General features: G+C 37.6%; 1 protein-coding gene across 1 annotated transcript; it reads left to right on the top strand.

The window, feature by feature from the left end:
* The first annotated feature begins 14201 nt into the window (after positions 1-14201).
* On the top strand, positions 14202-15463 carry LOC136208163 (agamous-like MADS-box protein AGL62). Its single transcript, XM_065998977.1, has 2 exons — positions 14202-14616; positions 15140-15463. Exons 1-2 carry the CDS (start codon positions 14278-14280, stop codon positions 15461-15463), a joined length of 663 nt encoding a protein of 220 aa, XP_065855049.1. The 5' UTR covers positions 14202-14277.
* Positions 15464-17426: the final 1963 nt, after the last annotated feature.

Raw genomic sequence — 17426 nt, 5'->3', positions numbered from 1 at the left:
GCTACTCAACAAACAGCAAAGCATACAGAGTTTTCAATAAACAAACTCAGGTCTTAGAAGAGTCAGTACACGTTGAGTTCGATGAAACTAACCCTGCAGGAAGAGACATGCAGCTGACTGAGGATGATCCCCACTCAGCTCCCGCTGACCAAGAAACAGCCGCTGAGTCATTACCTCAAGGGCTGACCAAAGGTAAAAGTGAAACTCAAATTATTTTCACTGACCAATCTACACCTACAGAGATTGTTGAAACACAACCAGCACACGACATCAATCTACCAAAAGAGATCAGAATACCAAGAGGACACTCAGAGAGTGCCATTCTTGATGCCGCTGAGAACACCCTGATGACGAGAAATCAACTCAGGAGATACCTCAGCAACGTGGCATTCGTCTCAGTCCAGGAACCAAAGAATTTCGCTGAAGCTGAGTATGATGAATTCTGGATGAATGCAATGCAAGAAGAACTTGATCAGTTCAGAAGAAATGAAGTATGAGACTTAGTGCCAAAACCAAGAAGCCAGAAGACCATAGGAACAAGATGGGTCTTCCGCAACAAGCTGGATGAACAAGGGAACGTGGTCAGAAACAAAGCAAGACTTGTAGCTCAGGGCTACAGTCATCAAGAAGGTATTGACTACGGTGAGACCTTTGCCCTAGTGGCAAGGCTAGAGGCTATTAGAATTTTATGTGCATATGCAAGTTATATGAACTTTAAATTGTTTCAAATGGATGTTAAGAGTGCATTCCTTAATGGAGTTATAAACGAGGAAGTCTATGTTAATCAGCCTCCGGGGTTTGAGGATCCCAAGTTCCCAAACCACGTTTATAAGCTCAAAAAGGCTCTGTATAGTCTCAAGCAAGCACCACGTGCTTGGTATGAGAGGCTGACCAGTTTCCTGCTGACTAGAAATTATGTCAGAGGTAAAGCTGATACAACCTTATTCATTAAGAGGAAGGGTAAAGATACCCTGCTGGCTCAAATATATGTTGATGACATTATTTTTGGTGCCACTAACGAGTCAATGTGCAAGGAATTTAGTAACCAGATGTAGACTGAGTTTGAAATGTCAATGATGGGAGAACTCAACTTCTTCCTTGGACTTCAAATCAAACAAGGGAAAAATGGCATCTTCATCAGTCAAACTAAGTATGCTAAGGAGATATTGAAGAAGTATGAACTTGAGAATTGTAAGTCAATATCTACCCCAATGGGCATTGACACTGTCCTCTGCGCTGATGAAAATGGTAAGTCAGTAGACAGCAGATTGTACCGAGGTATGATTGGTTCTCTACTTTACTTAACTGCTAGTAGGCCGGACATTCAGTTCTCTATATGTTATTGTGCTAGATATCAATCTAACCCTAAGGAATCTCATTACATAGCTGTAAAAAGAATCCTTAGATATTTGCAAGGCTCAGTGAATGCAGGTTTGTGGTATCCCAATACTCATGATTTCACACTCATTGGATACACTGACGATGACTACGGACGAGACAAGCTTGAGCGAAAAAGCACCTCAGGAGGATGCCACTTCCTTGGGAGCTGTCTTGTGTCCTGGTTCAGCAAGAAGCAGGCGTCAGTAGCCCTGTCAACCACTGAAGCTGAGTACGTTACTGCTGGAAGCTGTGTTGCTCAAGTCCTATGGATTAAGCAACAGCTTGAAGATTATGGCGTTCGGACTAAAACGATTGAAGTCAAATGTGACAACAAGAGTGCCATTGACTTATCAAAGAATCCAATCCAGCACAGCAGGATGAAGCATGTCAGCATAAGACATCATTTCATCAGAGATCATGTACTCAAGGGAGAGATCAAGCTGACCTATGTCCCAACGGATGAGCAGCTTACTGATATCTTCACAAAGCCATTAGCTCGTGAGCAATTCAACATACTTAGAGAAGCCATTGGTATGTTTAATCCTCTTCAATAAATTCCAAGTATAGTATGTATGCATGCTGAGTAAATTACCATGATGAATCATTTATGCTAAACCAATAACCATCACATGCTGAGTAAATTTACATGCTGAGTGTTTATCTTAAGCTGAGCTACTAAGCATAAGAATTATTCCTTTGCGTAACACTGTCAACTCAGAAATTTAAACGTTTGAGATCTTTAACACTGAGTAAAGATCCGTTGCAAACTTTAATGCATAACACGCGAATTAAATAGCCACCTAGGATGACATAAGCGCGATGATTAGAAAACACATGCCCCGAATGTGTCATAAATGCCAGAATACTTGTCGATTGAGTATCTCGAGGTCAAACGGCCACCTCAACGTTTAGGATCAATTCGACACCTCTATAAATAGTGGATAATTTCCCACTTTTATCTCTTTACGCTTAGAAATTTCTGGTATTCTCATATTCTCTCTAAAATCTCCCAAACTTCTCAAACTTCTCTAAGAATCATGACGAAAGATTCTCAGAATGTCTCCGGTGCCGTTAATCGCTCCGATGAAAATCCTTCATCCCCTGCCCAGCGTGACCACTCCAAGGTCACTACGCCGAGCAAGCAAACCAAAGCTGACCAAGTTGCCTCCTCAAAAGGCAAACAACAGAAGGATAAGGCAAAGAAGCCTGTGGAACGCACCTACACTCAAGTTTATGAGAGTGTGAGGGGGTATAAGGTAGACCATTCCAGATGGTTCTCAAGGGGTTTTGTGGAAGCTGAGCAACCCTTTTGTGACTGGATAAAGAACAACGGCTGGACCGAGCTATTCTCAGTTTGCGAAGAAACCTACCCAGAGTTAGTTAAAGAATTCTACGCTAACCTAAAAGTCGCGGATGATGACCGGGACTATATGGCTACCAAGGTTAAAGGGAAGGACATATTCATCAACCCTATTTACCTGGCCTCGCTACTCAAGCTGAAAAACGAAGGAGCAATTCTTCGTAAATCTGGTGACCAAGACAAAACCAACTACGCCGTTGAGTTCTGCAAACCTCCTGGTCATATAGGGGAAATTTCAAGTACCTCCATAGGTCGGAATCAGAAGATGGCCCACTACATACTGACCAATTTCATCTTCCCCAAAATCAACTGCACCAACTTAGTGATAAACTTCGAGCAGTGCTTTATCTGGCACATGCTGACCTACACGCCGATAAACATGCCTGTCTTCTTAATCAGTGGGTTTCAAAAAAGCACTGGAACCCTTAGGCTAGGCTCCATCATCACCAAAATCCTTAAGGATCACAGGGTGAGCTTAGTTGAGGAAATCCACACAATAGGCACTGAGATAGCTGCAGCTACACTGTTTGGTCTATTCTACGATCAACCTATTGTGCTCAAGAAAGGGAAAGGGGCCGCTGTCCAGGAAACTGAGGGGCTGGTGACTCGAAAGGGAAGGACGGAAAGAAAGAGGAAAGCTATTCAAAGCACCTCTAAAGAAGCTGTCTCTGCACCAAAGAAGCTTAAATTTGTATCCAGAGGAACTAAGCCTCAACCCCAACAAATTCAGGATGGACCTATGTCAGCTGAGAAAATACCAAGGCAAGCTGAGCCTGAGGTAGAAGAAAGAGAGGATGTTGATGAGCAACCATTAAGAAAGAAGAAGAAGATCTCTTCTGAATTAAGTCCAATCGATGCCCTTCCAACTAACGTCGTCATTCCTCCTAACTCACATTATGTACAGAGTCAAGACATTGACAATGAACAATAGTCAGATGAAGAGGAAGAACAAGACCAATTGGGTGGTCAGTTTGAAGAAGAAGAAGAACTGGGTGGTCAGTTCGATGATGAGGTAACAGTAGAGGATGAGCATGATGAGCCATCAGACGTTGACCAACATGGCACAATCTACACTAAGGAGATTAAGGAAGAAGACGCTGATCCAACGGCCAATCATCCCGCTGCTCAAAGGGAAACTTCACCTACTGACTCTATTGAGCCCATCCCTGCTGACCCTACTCCTCCAAAGCTAAAGAGACTAAGAAGACTTAAGAAGAAGAAGGCATATCGAGCCCCCGTCATTGACCTCATGGGTGACTCACCTCTGAGGGATGAGATCACTGACCTAACAGAAGTTCACCTTAAGTTCTTCTCTAAGCCTACTGAGTCTCAACCAGAGCAACAAGAAAATCAAGCCTCTGTTTCTCAGCCGAAGGAACATGCCGACTTAACTGCTTCCCCCAGCCAAAATGATGCCGAGCAAATGCTCGAAGATCTTGCTCCTCAACATGTTGAGCAAGCTAAGGAATTACCTGCTCAGGTGAACACTGAACTTCCTCAACTTCCAACATCCAGTCAGCTTCAGCCTGACCCTGAGCAAGTAACACATTCTGCCGATCCTCCTCTTCCACAAATCCAAGTGCAGAATCTAATCCAGTCAGCTTCTACTGGGAATTTTAATTCAAGACCAGCCACTGATCATACTGGCACTCCTAATGTTGAGCAGAACCAAACACCACCTCCATTCGGTTTTACTCCTCTTTCAGCATCTGGGCCAACAAATGATGAATCCTTTAGCTATCTCACTGCCTCTGAGTCTGGTCGAAGAATCATTGACTCAGCTCAAGCCCTTCTCCAGGACCTTCATCAAACAAACGCCGATGCCGCTGGGTCTATTAATGCTGAGCCCACTCAGCTTTCATCTGTCACTCAGCTTCTTACTAAGATCAAAGGTCTGAAGGATCTTCTGAGTGTCATGACTTCATTACAATCTCAACAGCCCAGACAGGACTCTATAACGAAGCTGGCCGAATTCCAGCTGACCATGGTAAATCACATGAACTCTCTACAGGGTCAACTTCATCAATTGTCAGCTGCGAACACAATGTATGCAACTTCTACCGAAGTTCATCAACTCTTCAACCAGCTTCATACTGAGCAGGAGAAAACCAATCACTAACTCTCTTCCTCCTCCCAATCCTCCATTGAGCAAATTAGTGAGGCTGTGCGTCTGCTAACTTAAGCAAGGAAGAGATGGAAACTGAACAGCTCAAAACAAACGAAATCCTGAAGTACTCTCGAGTTACTTTCAACCACGTGCGACACACCAATGCTCAGCGTCAGTATTTTGATTCGTCTTTGCTGAAGATGTTTCATCAAGCTTTTGCAATGCTCACTGACAGCATTCACTGGGTTGGAAAGTCTCAAGCATATATTCTGAGTATGATGAGTGTTGCAGCTATCAGTATTCCACGTCCTATTCTGGATGATGGTGTTCCAATCTTTGACGGCATAAATGAAAGCACACGAAAGCTTAAGGCATTCTCTAAACGCTTAACTCAAGCTGCCATTGAAGACACCTTCATTCCTCCTCCTGCCGATGGTGGCAAAAAGGGGGAGAAAGAACAAGTACAAAGAACTCAACATTCAGAGGAAGCTTCAGGTAGTCAGCAAAAATACAAGGGAAAGGGTAAAGCTAAAGAGCATGAAGCCCAACTTAACTACAAGAAGAAATAGCTTGACTAGGATTGACTAGATTCAATTTTCTTTGTTAAACTTGTAGTCTTTCCCTTATGTATTTCTGTGTGTTATGCTGACCTGAATACAAAACTAATGCATGCATCTATCTTTTCAACAACTGACTAATCTTATGTGATACTTATGTTTTGTGCTGAATAGTTAATGCATCTTCACTAAATCAACTGTGCTATTTGTCTACATTGCTTTATGATTGTATGCTGTGTTGATCTATAAGTTGACCTCTTTTACATGTCTTCTTAAAACACATTGAACAAAGAAATACTCAGCGCTCTCTGATATCTAAACCTTCTGCATAAACTGAGTTAAAAAGAATATGTTCCATGAGCTGACCTAATTCTGAAAACTGGCCTTAGACTTACTTGATTAAACCTTGGAATGTTTAAAGTAAATCTAAGTCAGCCGCTCAACCCTTACGGGGGAGCATATTGAGTAATATAAGGTCAAATATCATGGGGGAGCTCAACACTAAGTTCTTGACTGAATATTTTTGCCAACATCAAAATGGGGGAGTTTGTTGAAACACCTTTCCACATGATTTTGATTTGACAAAATTATTTAAGTAATTAATAAAAAATATTCTAACACATTAAATTTAAATGCTTTGATTTAATTACACTAATGTGTTTGTTCAATGTTGAGTTTATTGGTATATAAGACATTAAGATATAAAGCCCATAAGTGGAAGTCAAGCCCAAGTCAAAACATCAAGACATCACGGCCCAAGATACAAAACGCGGTCATTTTATACAAAGCACAAGCTCAACATGAAGAAGGATCGAGAAGCCTTCTCTCAATTGCTTCAAGATGAAGCTGCTGAGTGTGTCGACAAGAAGTACAAGACAGCGGCAGACAAGAACCAACTTGTAGACAAAGTATTTCTACTTTGGGTAAAGTTCAGAAGGCACAGGAAGCTGTTTGGAAGACTTTGCCAAAAATGTCGAAACATTCTGTTTGCCAGACGAAAAGATGCCGAGCACTGCCGTGGACAGAAGATGCAAGAATATCATTGGCCAACGACACTGAGCGCGTACTGAGTGACAACGACAGGAAGCTATTTCCCTCCAACGGTATTTCGAAATTCGAAATAACCGGTGCCTCAAGTGTCACTATAAATAGGCCTCTCATTTGCTTCATTCGACGCAGATCTTCAATTAGCCGAAACGCTGTCCAAATTCATACACGAAGTTCTGTGAGAAAAGCAAAGCAAAAACCTTACACCAATTTCCATATTATTGTGTAAAAGTCTAGAGTGATTTTCAATCATCTAAAGTGTCTTAGCAATTGTTGTTTAGGACAAACACTTTATCATTTCTAGAAGAATAGAAAGGAGAGGCTGAGTACTCGGTTATAGTACTCAGCGGTAGATATAGGAGTGAGTAGAGGTATAGAGGAAGATACTCTTGTATACTCAGCTTCTATTGTAAAAGGTTTGGTGCTCTACCTTTAAAGAGCTTAGTAGAGAATTCAAAAAGCTCGGAACGAGTTCCGGGGACTGGACGTAGGCGGAGAGGCCGAACCAGGATAAGTCTGCTGAGTAACTTATTTCTAACCTTAAACTCCTTTACATATATTGCTTGCTATAAAACTGACTAAGTAACAAACTCACGCTGAGTTGAGTGCACTAAGAAGCTGAGTTCAGGAATAGACTCTAAGTGCTATCTCCTGACTCAAGTAAAGAAGCAAACTTAGTCACAAGTTGACTAACCTTGTATCTTAGAATTATTTAGCGCCGCTGTGTAAACCTTTTTTCAAGAAAAGAAGTCAGCTTTTACGGACAAAATTTTAAATAGTTCCTATCCCCCTCTTGGAACTAACCTTGTCACGTTATAAGGGACCAACAATTTTCTGTTTGTCTATTTATATTAAATAGAACGGTTAAATACTAACATAATGGACGAAAGGACTAAAATGTTAATAGTAACAAAAGATGGACACCTTATAATGTGTTTTCAAAATAGGATGATTAAATATCGTGTTAGGTAAAAAGGATATGACTTATATATTATGTGATAAGAGCCAAATATTTAACCGTAACGTTTCAAACAAATTGCAGATTTAGCTATTGTTAGACAAACATTTACGTCTGTCTTAAAAATATTAGATGTGATTAACCAAAAAATAAAACAAACACAGAAAAATATACTAACAGTAAAACTAGAAATTAAAAGGAAAGAGATAGACAAATCTAAGGCATGTATTAGCAGTTTCCTTAAGACAGATGTCGTCGCTATTGACGATCATCTCCCAGGATACAACAGATTACGCAAACGAACTCAAATCGTGTGTAGCCTAGTTATCACCGGAGTAGGAAAATAAGAACAATGTGAACAGACAGAGAGCATGTAGAATTCCAGAGAATATAGAGAATATTTTCTCCAACAGTATTAAATTTGACAATCCATTTTATATAAATAGAACTCGAAAGGATATGTCTTTTCACGAACGAACACGACTGTACACGGACAGACACGACTGTTCACGTACGAACACGACTGCTCATGAAAGGAGATATTTGTTGGTATATAAATTAATATATAATTTTATTCAAAATTTTCCAACAGCTATAACATATGAAATTGTGCAAATTTAACTATAACGTTTCCAAGCAAAATCAATTTTAGCCATGTGCTATCGAAAATTTGAAAAGACTGGTTTGACTGTTAAGTAACTGTCACATCGGACATTCCAAACAAGTTTATCAATAAATTGAAGCAATTTCATACATTTTTATGTTGGTTTTTTCGTAACTATATTAATAATAGAGTAAATATTTTAGATAGTTTCACAAAAACTTTTTTGTGATAAACTCATATGTAGCATATTTAGATTTTCGCATTTTAACATAAATTTTCTTAGTAATACACTAAATATTCAACCTTAACATTTCAAATGAAGTACAGATTTAGTCCTAATGTATAAAATTGCGCAAATTTAACACTAACGTTTCCAGACAAGATCAATTCTAATAATGCGCTACATAAAATTTGAAAAAAAAAACTGGGTTGACTATTATTTAACCGTCACATCAAACATTTCAAACAAGTTCGTCGATAAATTAAAACAATTTCGTACATTTTTTTTGTTGATTTTTTGTAACTATATTAATAACATAGTAAAATATTTTAGACAATTTGACGAAAGAAATTGTGATTAACTTATATATAGAAGAATTAGTTTTTGGCATTTTAACAGAATTTTTGTAGTAATACACTAAATATCTTTGACATAATTGATATTTGGAAAGTCTAAAATGATAATTAATAATAATTTGACAAGTACGATTTTAACAATTATAATCATACACATTTAATCATAATTTATTAAAAACTAATTTTTAATCAATATTCCATAAAAAAAAATTAATCAACATTTGACTAATTTTATTTTTATTTTTTAATATAGATAATTGAAAAGTATTTGTTGTAAAATTTTGGGGAGTGGATTCACGCTACTGCCTAATAAGGGATTCTAGCAATAAATGCTTATTACGATGCCTATGTGTTACAGGACCAGTCGAAGGGATCCGTGTGACGCTTGCTTATCCTTCCCGAAATAAGCCAGCCGAGAGAAATAGTTCACCCTATCTATAATAATCACAGATAAGGGTTAGAAACAAGCCATATATACGAGATATAATGGCATACATACAATACAATCATATAGGCAAACTATTACATTCATACACAATCATAGGCAAGATATAAAGCATTAAAGAGTGAATAATACGTGAATGATCTCATTCATATATAAGCAGCATTGTTACATCCAAAAGGTCTCATCTCGTAGTAGTATGAGGAAAACTAGTAGAGATGGTAGAATACTGAAATACCTAGTGACAAGTCCAAGGTGACAGGCCAGTCCCCCCTATAATGTTTCTTATACCAAGTCGAGGTCTATATGCAGCGACCATTACAATGTTCCAATACTACACTAGAGTCATTCTCCCCCCATTATATAGTATGATTACAAAGATATCGCCTTCTTACACTCTTTGTCCCAACAGGTTTCTTCTTCTTCTTGAGCTATCCATTTGACAAGATACTCTTTGTAAGAATATCATGATGCTGATGTTGTTTGTTCTGCAAGGATTTTTTTAATTTCTCTGTTTGCGAGTGCTTTCTTTGTGATTGGAGGTCTTGTAGAGTTGTTGCGCTGATCATCTAAAATATTAATGTATGTCAATATGCTAAAATGTGTAAGAGACATTGAGTTATTGTTTGGACGCATAAACGACATAGTACATCAAGCATATAATAATTTTTTCCCGCATTTTGGGATAGAATATACAAGTGCCAAGTGTTAACATGATCTTACAATATTATACTCCATACTAAGGCAATGTAAATTTTTGTGGTTTAATAACTATCAAATATGAAGTAAATTTCTTTCAAAAAAAAAAAAATATGAAGTAAACTATTTTTGGGGTGGGAAATCATAACAAATATAAATATTTGAAATAATTTTGACCATACCAATAAGTTAGTTTAAAGAAACCAATAATATATGACTTTGAGGAATTCCAATACGCCAATAGTTCAGTTTAGTCAAACAAGCGAAAGACTAAGGCCTTGTTTGATAAACCACTTAATTGCTTAAATTAAAATGTTAAGCACTTATTTAATTTAAGTGTGTTTGATAACAGTTGTTTTTCCACCACTTAAATTAGTTAATTAAGTTAAAAACCACTTATTTTGATAAGTCAAAATATTTAACTTATCATTTTAAGTTAAACATTATCAACTAATATTTTTTTTAAAATGAAATCATTCAATATTTTCAGCACTTAAAATTCAATATTTATTTTTTCAGCACTTAATTTTCAGTTTTATCAAACAGCACCTAAGTCCAATTCAGTATCCACATGCACATGCGGTGGTTTTCAAATGTGGATAATAGGAAAAGATGAATACCTAAAAAAAATTAAAGGCAATGAGAAGGGTTCAATTGTATTTTTTTTATAATTATGTTCAATTTTGCTATTTAATTTCTCCACCTCTAAAGTATAAACATAATTCTATTATTTGTTGATGTTAAGTTTTTTTTTTTGAAATATTGTTGGTGTTAAGTTTTTTTTTTTTAAAGAACTAGTCTTTATTAAGCATCAATTGAAAGAGTAGTACATGCAAAAACATGGGAAAGTCTAACCAAATCCCTCTATCAGACTGGGAAACCGCAGCTCTAGCAAAAGTGTGAGCTAACCGATTCGCCGATCTACGGAAAAAGGTGACAGAACAACTAGTAATACTTTGTATCAGGTACTGGAAGTCGTCGATTAACAGGTCCAGACACGAATTGCTACTAATTTCTCGCTCTAAGGCATACACTAGAGTTTGAAAATCCGATTCCAGAATTATATTTTCCCAATCCGACTCTTTTATCCAGCTAAGAGCTTCACGGCACGAGAGGACTTCGATCAGAAAAGGGTCGAGAGAGCACTGCAAAACGCCATTAGCCCCCGCTACAAACCTCCCGTACGAGTCTCGGAGGACAAAGCCATAACCTTCCAGGTTCGCCTCGTTGAAACAGGCTCCATCCACATTCATTTTCCACGAGCCTTCAGCTGGAGCCACCCATTTCTGGTTTGAATTGGTACGGCCTGATCTTGCACATCTGTCGACGGGTAGCAGCTCGCCATTGTTGAAGAAGGGTAACCGCTTTGTGATATGTTAAACCTGCTCGAACTCCTGCACTCCTCCAAACCATATTATTCCGATTTAACCAGATACACCAGCAAATTACCGTCGTCTGAGCTGTATCTACCAAGACGTTAGGCCTACAGATATAGTGCTAGAACTCAGCAAAGTTTGTGAATCGGTTTCCACCTATACCCGTCGCTGCATAATTCCACACGCGTTTGCTGGATGGACAATTAACCAGAGCATGCAATGTTGTTTCCGCCTCCCCCCGACACATCGGATAGGTTACCGTAACCGGAACGTGGCACCTCGATAAAGCCACCTTTGTAGGGAGACAATCGAACAGTGATCTCCATAAAAAAACACAGACCTTCAGTGGTATTCATAACCGCCACACAGCAGCCCAGTTAATATTTAAACCAATAGAAAGATCTCCTTCCTCTACTTCTCTCAATCTTCGGTAAGCAGCATTTACTGAAAATATCCATCGTCTGTCCTAGTGCCAGCCCCACGAATCAGTTACCTCTCGACGACTCAAAGGGATACTTCTGATAAACTCAACGTCTCTTTCGTTGAATAATCCATTTACAATATTCATGTCCCATTGACGGCTGTCAGGGGTGCGAAGGCTACTGACCGTCATACAGTTCCGCCGTCAGGCCGCGGGCTCTCCACATATAGAAATGTGTCGTCTGGCAACCATGGGTCCTCCCAAATTCTTATGTCATTCCCAGTACCCGTTACCCATCTAGCCCCCAAAATAAGTAGGCTATGTGAAGCCATTATACTTCTCCACACAAAGGAGGGGTTGTTAGCGAGCTCAGTGTCCAGAAAGGAGGTGTTCGGGGTAGTAATGGGCCTTGTAAACCTTAGCTACAAGAGTGTCAAGCTCCGACAGTAGCCACCAACCTTGTTTTGCTAGTAGGGCAATATTAAAATGATGAAAATCACGGAACCCCATACCCCCATAAGCTTTGGGTCTGCATAGCTTGGGCCAGGACTTCTAATGTAGTCCGTTACTGTCAACTTTCGAAGAACCCCACCAGAAGGAATTCATCATCCTTTCAAGTTGAGAACACAGCTTTTTAGGTAGCAGAAAGAGGCTTATAGCATAAGCAGGTAATGAATGGATGGTAGACTTGATTAGAACTTCCTTACCGACTTTTGATAAACATTTTGCTTTCTAGCTGTAGATTCTAGACCGAACCCGGTCAGCTAGGTAAGCGAACACCTGTGATTTGTTTCTGCCAATAATGGATGGGAGGCCTAGATACATTCCAGGAGTTGTCTGTTGTGAGATATTAAAGAGAGAGCTCAAACTGACTCTACAAGACTGGCTACAATTCCTACTGAATGCAATAAAGGACTTAGTGAAATTGACCTGTTGCCCTGAAGCTTTCTCATACTGTTGTAGACAGTGCTTAACCACTCTACCCTCTTCCTGGGTGGCTTGGAAGAAAGATAACTGTCATCTGCAAGAAATAAGTGTGAGATAGATGGAGCCGACCTAGCAATTCTGCAGCCATGAATTCGACCCTGAGATTCTAGAGCAGTAAGCGAAGTAGAAAGCCCTTCTGCACAGATCAGAAAAAGATAGGGAGAGAGTGGGTCTTTCTGTCTTAGGCCCCTGCTGGGAGTGATTGGTCTAATCCTGTGGCCACCATTCGTAATATGATAGGAAGTTTTTGTAACACATTCCATGATAAGTTCAATCCAGCGTTCAGCAAAACCCAACTTCCGCATCATGACCCTGAGAAAATCCCATTCCACCCTATCATATGCCTTTGCCATATCTAACTTTAGCGACACTTATCCTTTAACCCCTTGTGTTTTCCTATTGAGATAGTGATTAACCTCGAAGGCTTGCATCACCTTGTCTGTAATCAGCCGCCCTGGAATGAAAGTGCTTTGAGCCTGGGAGATGATTAGGTGAAGCACTTTTTTCAAACGATTTGCAATAGTTTTAGACAAGATCTTGTAAATGACGTTACACAGAGCTATCGGCCTTAGTTCCGATACGTACTCAGGGTTCCGTTTTTTTGGTATGAGCACCAGATTCGTGTCATGTATCTCTCTCGGAAAACTACCACTATCCAGCCATCCGATACACACTCTAACCACCTCAGGTCCCACCAAATCCCAGTAATGTTGATGTTAAGTTGATTAGGGGATTTTTTTTATCATTTGCTTTATATTAAAAGTATAAACAATTATTTTATATCATCACTAATAAAAATAATATTAAACTTTTAAAACCTTTAATAAAATTAAAATAAACAATAGTTTTTATCTAATTAAATTTAACTCTCCAGAGGGTTGAGTTTATTGACCTTCTATATGGAAATTTAAAATTTAAAACTTCTCTACCATTTTTTGAATCACTAATTTGAGTTATATTATATCTAAAAATACTATAACAGTTAAAGAAAATATACCTTCCACCCATTTCATCAATTAATGTACTCATAAAATTACTTTGACATTTATAAGATAAAGATTAATATTTTTAATATTTTAAGAATTAAACTATTAACATTCATAAAATATTATCATTTATGATTTTCATGTAAATACCCTAAAAAATGTATATAAATAAACTCAACTATTTATTTTAAATTTAAATTAAGAAAGTAACAAAAAAATGTTGTTTTATTAATATAAATATTAAATATAAAGAATAAAAAAAATTAAAAATTAAAAAAATATAATCATTAGTAGTGATAATTTGATATATATTTTTATCCCATCAGTAGTTCACTTGTCTCACTATATGAGTAAGAACAAGTAAATTGTTACTTGTCAATTCCTTAATTAGTTAGCCAATGACGTGGCAAGTTTTTTAGCACATGATGGTAAATAATTTTTGTATAAGTTGCTATTACCTTTGTCATACAGATTAAATGACAGTTACTGTGGATTTTTACAGTATGATATATATGACCGTCTATTTCAGGTCGAAAAAACATAAGCATAAGTTTTCCGATTCTTTCCTTCTCCGGTGACAGCAAGAAACTTTGAATGTTGATTAATCAAAATGGAAATCCAAATATATTTTCCAATTATGCCAATATACATGATGTTTCATGAATCCAGACAACTTTTCATAAATCCAATTTCATATAAATTCCCCAAATTTCATTTCATCTGTGTTTTCCATACAAATTGAAATCCCCCAATTTTCATCTGTGTTTTCTCATTTTAATGGCTACGACGGAGAAGAAGAGCAAGAAGACCAGAGGTAGACAAAAGATTCCGATGGTGAAAATGGCTAACGAAAACAATCTGCAGGTAACTTTCTCCAAAAGACGGGCCGGTCTTTTCAACAAGGCCAGTGAACTTTCTACTCTCTGCGGTGCCGAAATCGGTATCATCGTCTTCTCGCCGGGGAAGAAGGTGTTTTCCTTCGGACATCCGTCTATTGAAACCGTGATTGATCGATACCTGAGCGGCAAAAACCAGGCTCATCCTTCCCCGACTATGCAGCTCATCGAGTCTCATCGGAATGCTAACATCCGTGACCTCAATAATCAACTCACTCAGGTTAATACTATTAACATTAGATTTTATGTAATCCTCAGTTTATTACCTTTGAAGTGGGCGTAGATAGGGGTGGTCTAGAGGGTTCGGGCTTCCCTGGCCGCCCAAACCACCTTGATCCCGTGTAGTTTCGGTTTCTGTAGCAAATTTTCTTTATCGAGTATTCAATTAGTCTTCCCAAAATGGCTCATTACATGTTAGGGTTGTTCAAAATTCAAAATTTCAATATTTTGAACCTATTAGGTAGGCCCTGAATATAAATTTCTATTTTTTTTTTGCCTATTAGGTTTTTATAAATCCAAATTTTTAAATTTTTTTCTAATTTTCTCTTTGTCTATTAGGCCTCCCTAACTCTAAATTTCTAATGTTTTTTAGTCTGTTAGGCCTCCTTAAAGTTTATTATCTTTGAAGCGTTGTTATAAAGTGTATATGAGTCCGATGAAGTGATTCTGCACTCAAAACACGTGTCGAAACTCTTTAAGGGCTTCCAAATACTAATTATGAAAATCATATATATATATATCAGGTGATGAATCAATTGGAGATGGAGAAGAAAAGAGGGGAAGAATTGAAGAGAATTAGAAAGTTAAGCAGTGAGAAGTTTTGGTGGGAAAAGCCCATTGATGAACTTGATTTGCCTCAGCTTCAACTGTTGAAAGCATCAATGGAAGATTTGAGGCAGAATGTAAAAGATCAAGCTGATATGATTTTGATCCAAAATTCACAGAATCGTCTGCAGTTTTTGGGTTCGGGTTCGAATCAACCAATGCGCTCTTTTGAGACCAACAATGGAGTTTCTAATCAGGGATTTGATAATCAGGGATTTCAATTTGGACGTAGATTTTTCTAAACTTTGTTATTCTTTGCTACCACAGACACATTTTTATCATAATATTGTCTATTATTTGTGTATTTGTTTGTAAAGACATAAGTATCATTTTATTTTAAATACATCTTTGTTCTTTGTTATAATTTACTCATATACTTATATTCTAAATCTTTACTTCTCGTGTCAATATATGTATTTATTTATTTTGTTTCTATCATGGCTTAATGAAATGATTGTTTTCTTTGTATAAAACGTTGATATCAAATGAACACATTAATAAAATTAAGATGATATATATAGAACATGGAGGAGGGAGTATTTTTAATTAACACAGGTATTTAGTAATAAACAACAGGAATTTTCACATGCAGCTACAATAGATGCCAAAGAAAGGAATTGCTATTGATGACGTGGATACAAATATTTTTACATTTGAGTTTTTTCATAATGTTGGTCGGGGTAGAATTATTTCGGTCAGACCTTGGTCGTTCGATAATCACATGCTAGTCATGGCGGAATGGAAGCCAGGGCTTAAACCGGAACATGTTGCCTTGAATATGGTTCCGATTTGGGTATAAGTGTATGAATTACCAATAGGATATATGTCTGAAGTGTTTGGTAAGCAAATTGGGAACTTTATCAGAGAGTTTATGGAATATGATGAAAAGAATAATATATGTGGGTTCGAGTCTCTATGGATGTAACGATCATAGATGAATCCTTAGACCCAGTATGACTAGTTGTGAGATAGTAGTATTAACATATCCTTTGGTGTGACCATACCTGTCTGTATAAGGTTGAGTCGGACCTTTGTTCTTCCAGGAGCCCCTGTTGTATTGGTTCACCTCCTTCTATTAGGAGTCTGATTTTCGGAGAAGTCCTCCGTGATACGGTGCTTCTGCCCTAACCGTATAAGCGTTTCCCTTAATTATCAAATTATCGGTGGATTATCAATCAATCAATTGAATCATAATTCTGTAATTATTTTGACTAATCGATTTGATTGATTAAAGTAATGAGTTGATCATCTCGATTAATCAATTAATTACCAAATAATTAATTACTAAATTTTCATTCACTTATATTTACAAAGTAAAGTAAAATAGTAATAATAAATATTGAAGGAGTGAAATAAGTAATAATGAGGTTAAATTGCAACATGATAAAAATTTAAATAAATCAAAGGGGGTAATTGGCAGGGATCAAATTGGAGTTAGTTGATAATCACAGGGTTATATTTAGAAAGATTAAAAACAATCAGGGTGAATTTAAAAATGTTAAGGGGCTTAAATTAAGGGGGACCAAACCGAAACTAATTTAAGCAATTGGGGTCTAATTGAAAATATGAAGGTGGTTTAATTTCTAAAAATTGAATCGGGCGGGGTCAATTTGCAACAATTAGAAAATTCGGGGGCTCAATCCAGAAGCTGGAAAAGTCTCCACCGCTGGATCCGATCTAGATCAACAATATATATAATTCATATTCACTATTTAATAGGGAGTTTAGGGTTTTGAACCCTAATTTTGAACTCACCCTCTCTTCTCCCATGTTCATCATAATTTTGAGATCTATGGGTCACTCCCTCTCAATTTCGAATGATTTCGTTCGGTTTCCCTCGGTTTTACAAGACTTTGGGTTATTCTAAATAATTGATACGAAAAGTATATGACATATCTAATATGCCGAAATAAAGTAAAATGTGGTGTTCTAACCCAAATACAATGTAATAAACAATCCAATAACCGAGATGAAATATATAAAATTCAAAACCCTTCATTAGGATGAACATCCGATCTACTTTTTATTCCCTACACATTTGTAACGCGTACATTTGTAGCACACGTTAGTGCCAATTTTATAGCAACCAATGCTATAATATTGATCCCATGACAAGTCATTTATACTGGCGGATCTGATCCTCAGACCTCGCCTCTAGCTTCCTTTCCCACCTAGGCTTTCGAGCTTCCTGAAGCTCCAACTCCT

Source organism: Euphorbia lathyris, chromosome 10 (assembly GCF_963576675.1).
Source record: "Euphorbia lathyris chromosome 10, ddEupLath1.1, whole genome shotgun sequence".
Taxonomy (NCBI): Eukaryota; Viridiplantae; Streptophyta; class Magnoliopsida; order Malpighiales; family Euphorbiaceae; genus Euphorbia; species Euphorbia lathyris.
Note: the sequence above shows the minus strand (reverse complement) of the source record. Positions and strands in the feature narration are given on the sequence as shown.

What these genes read in the sequence shown, in the direction of transcription:
- LOC136208163 (XM_065998977.1), top strand. Translation starts at nt 14,278, where the DNA reads ATGGCTACGACGGAGAAGAAGAGCAAGAAGACCAGAGGTAGACAAAAG. An exon ending in TCAATAATCAACTCACTCAG is followed by an intron (nt 14,617 to 15,139) that starts GTTAATACTATT and finishes TATATATATCAG; the next exon opens with GTGATGAATCAATTGGAGAT.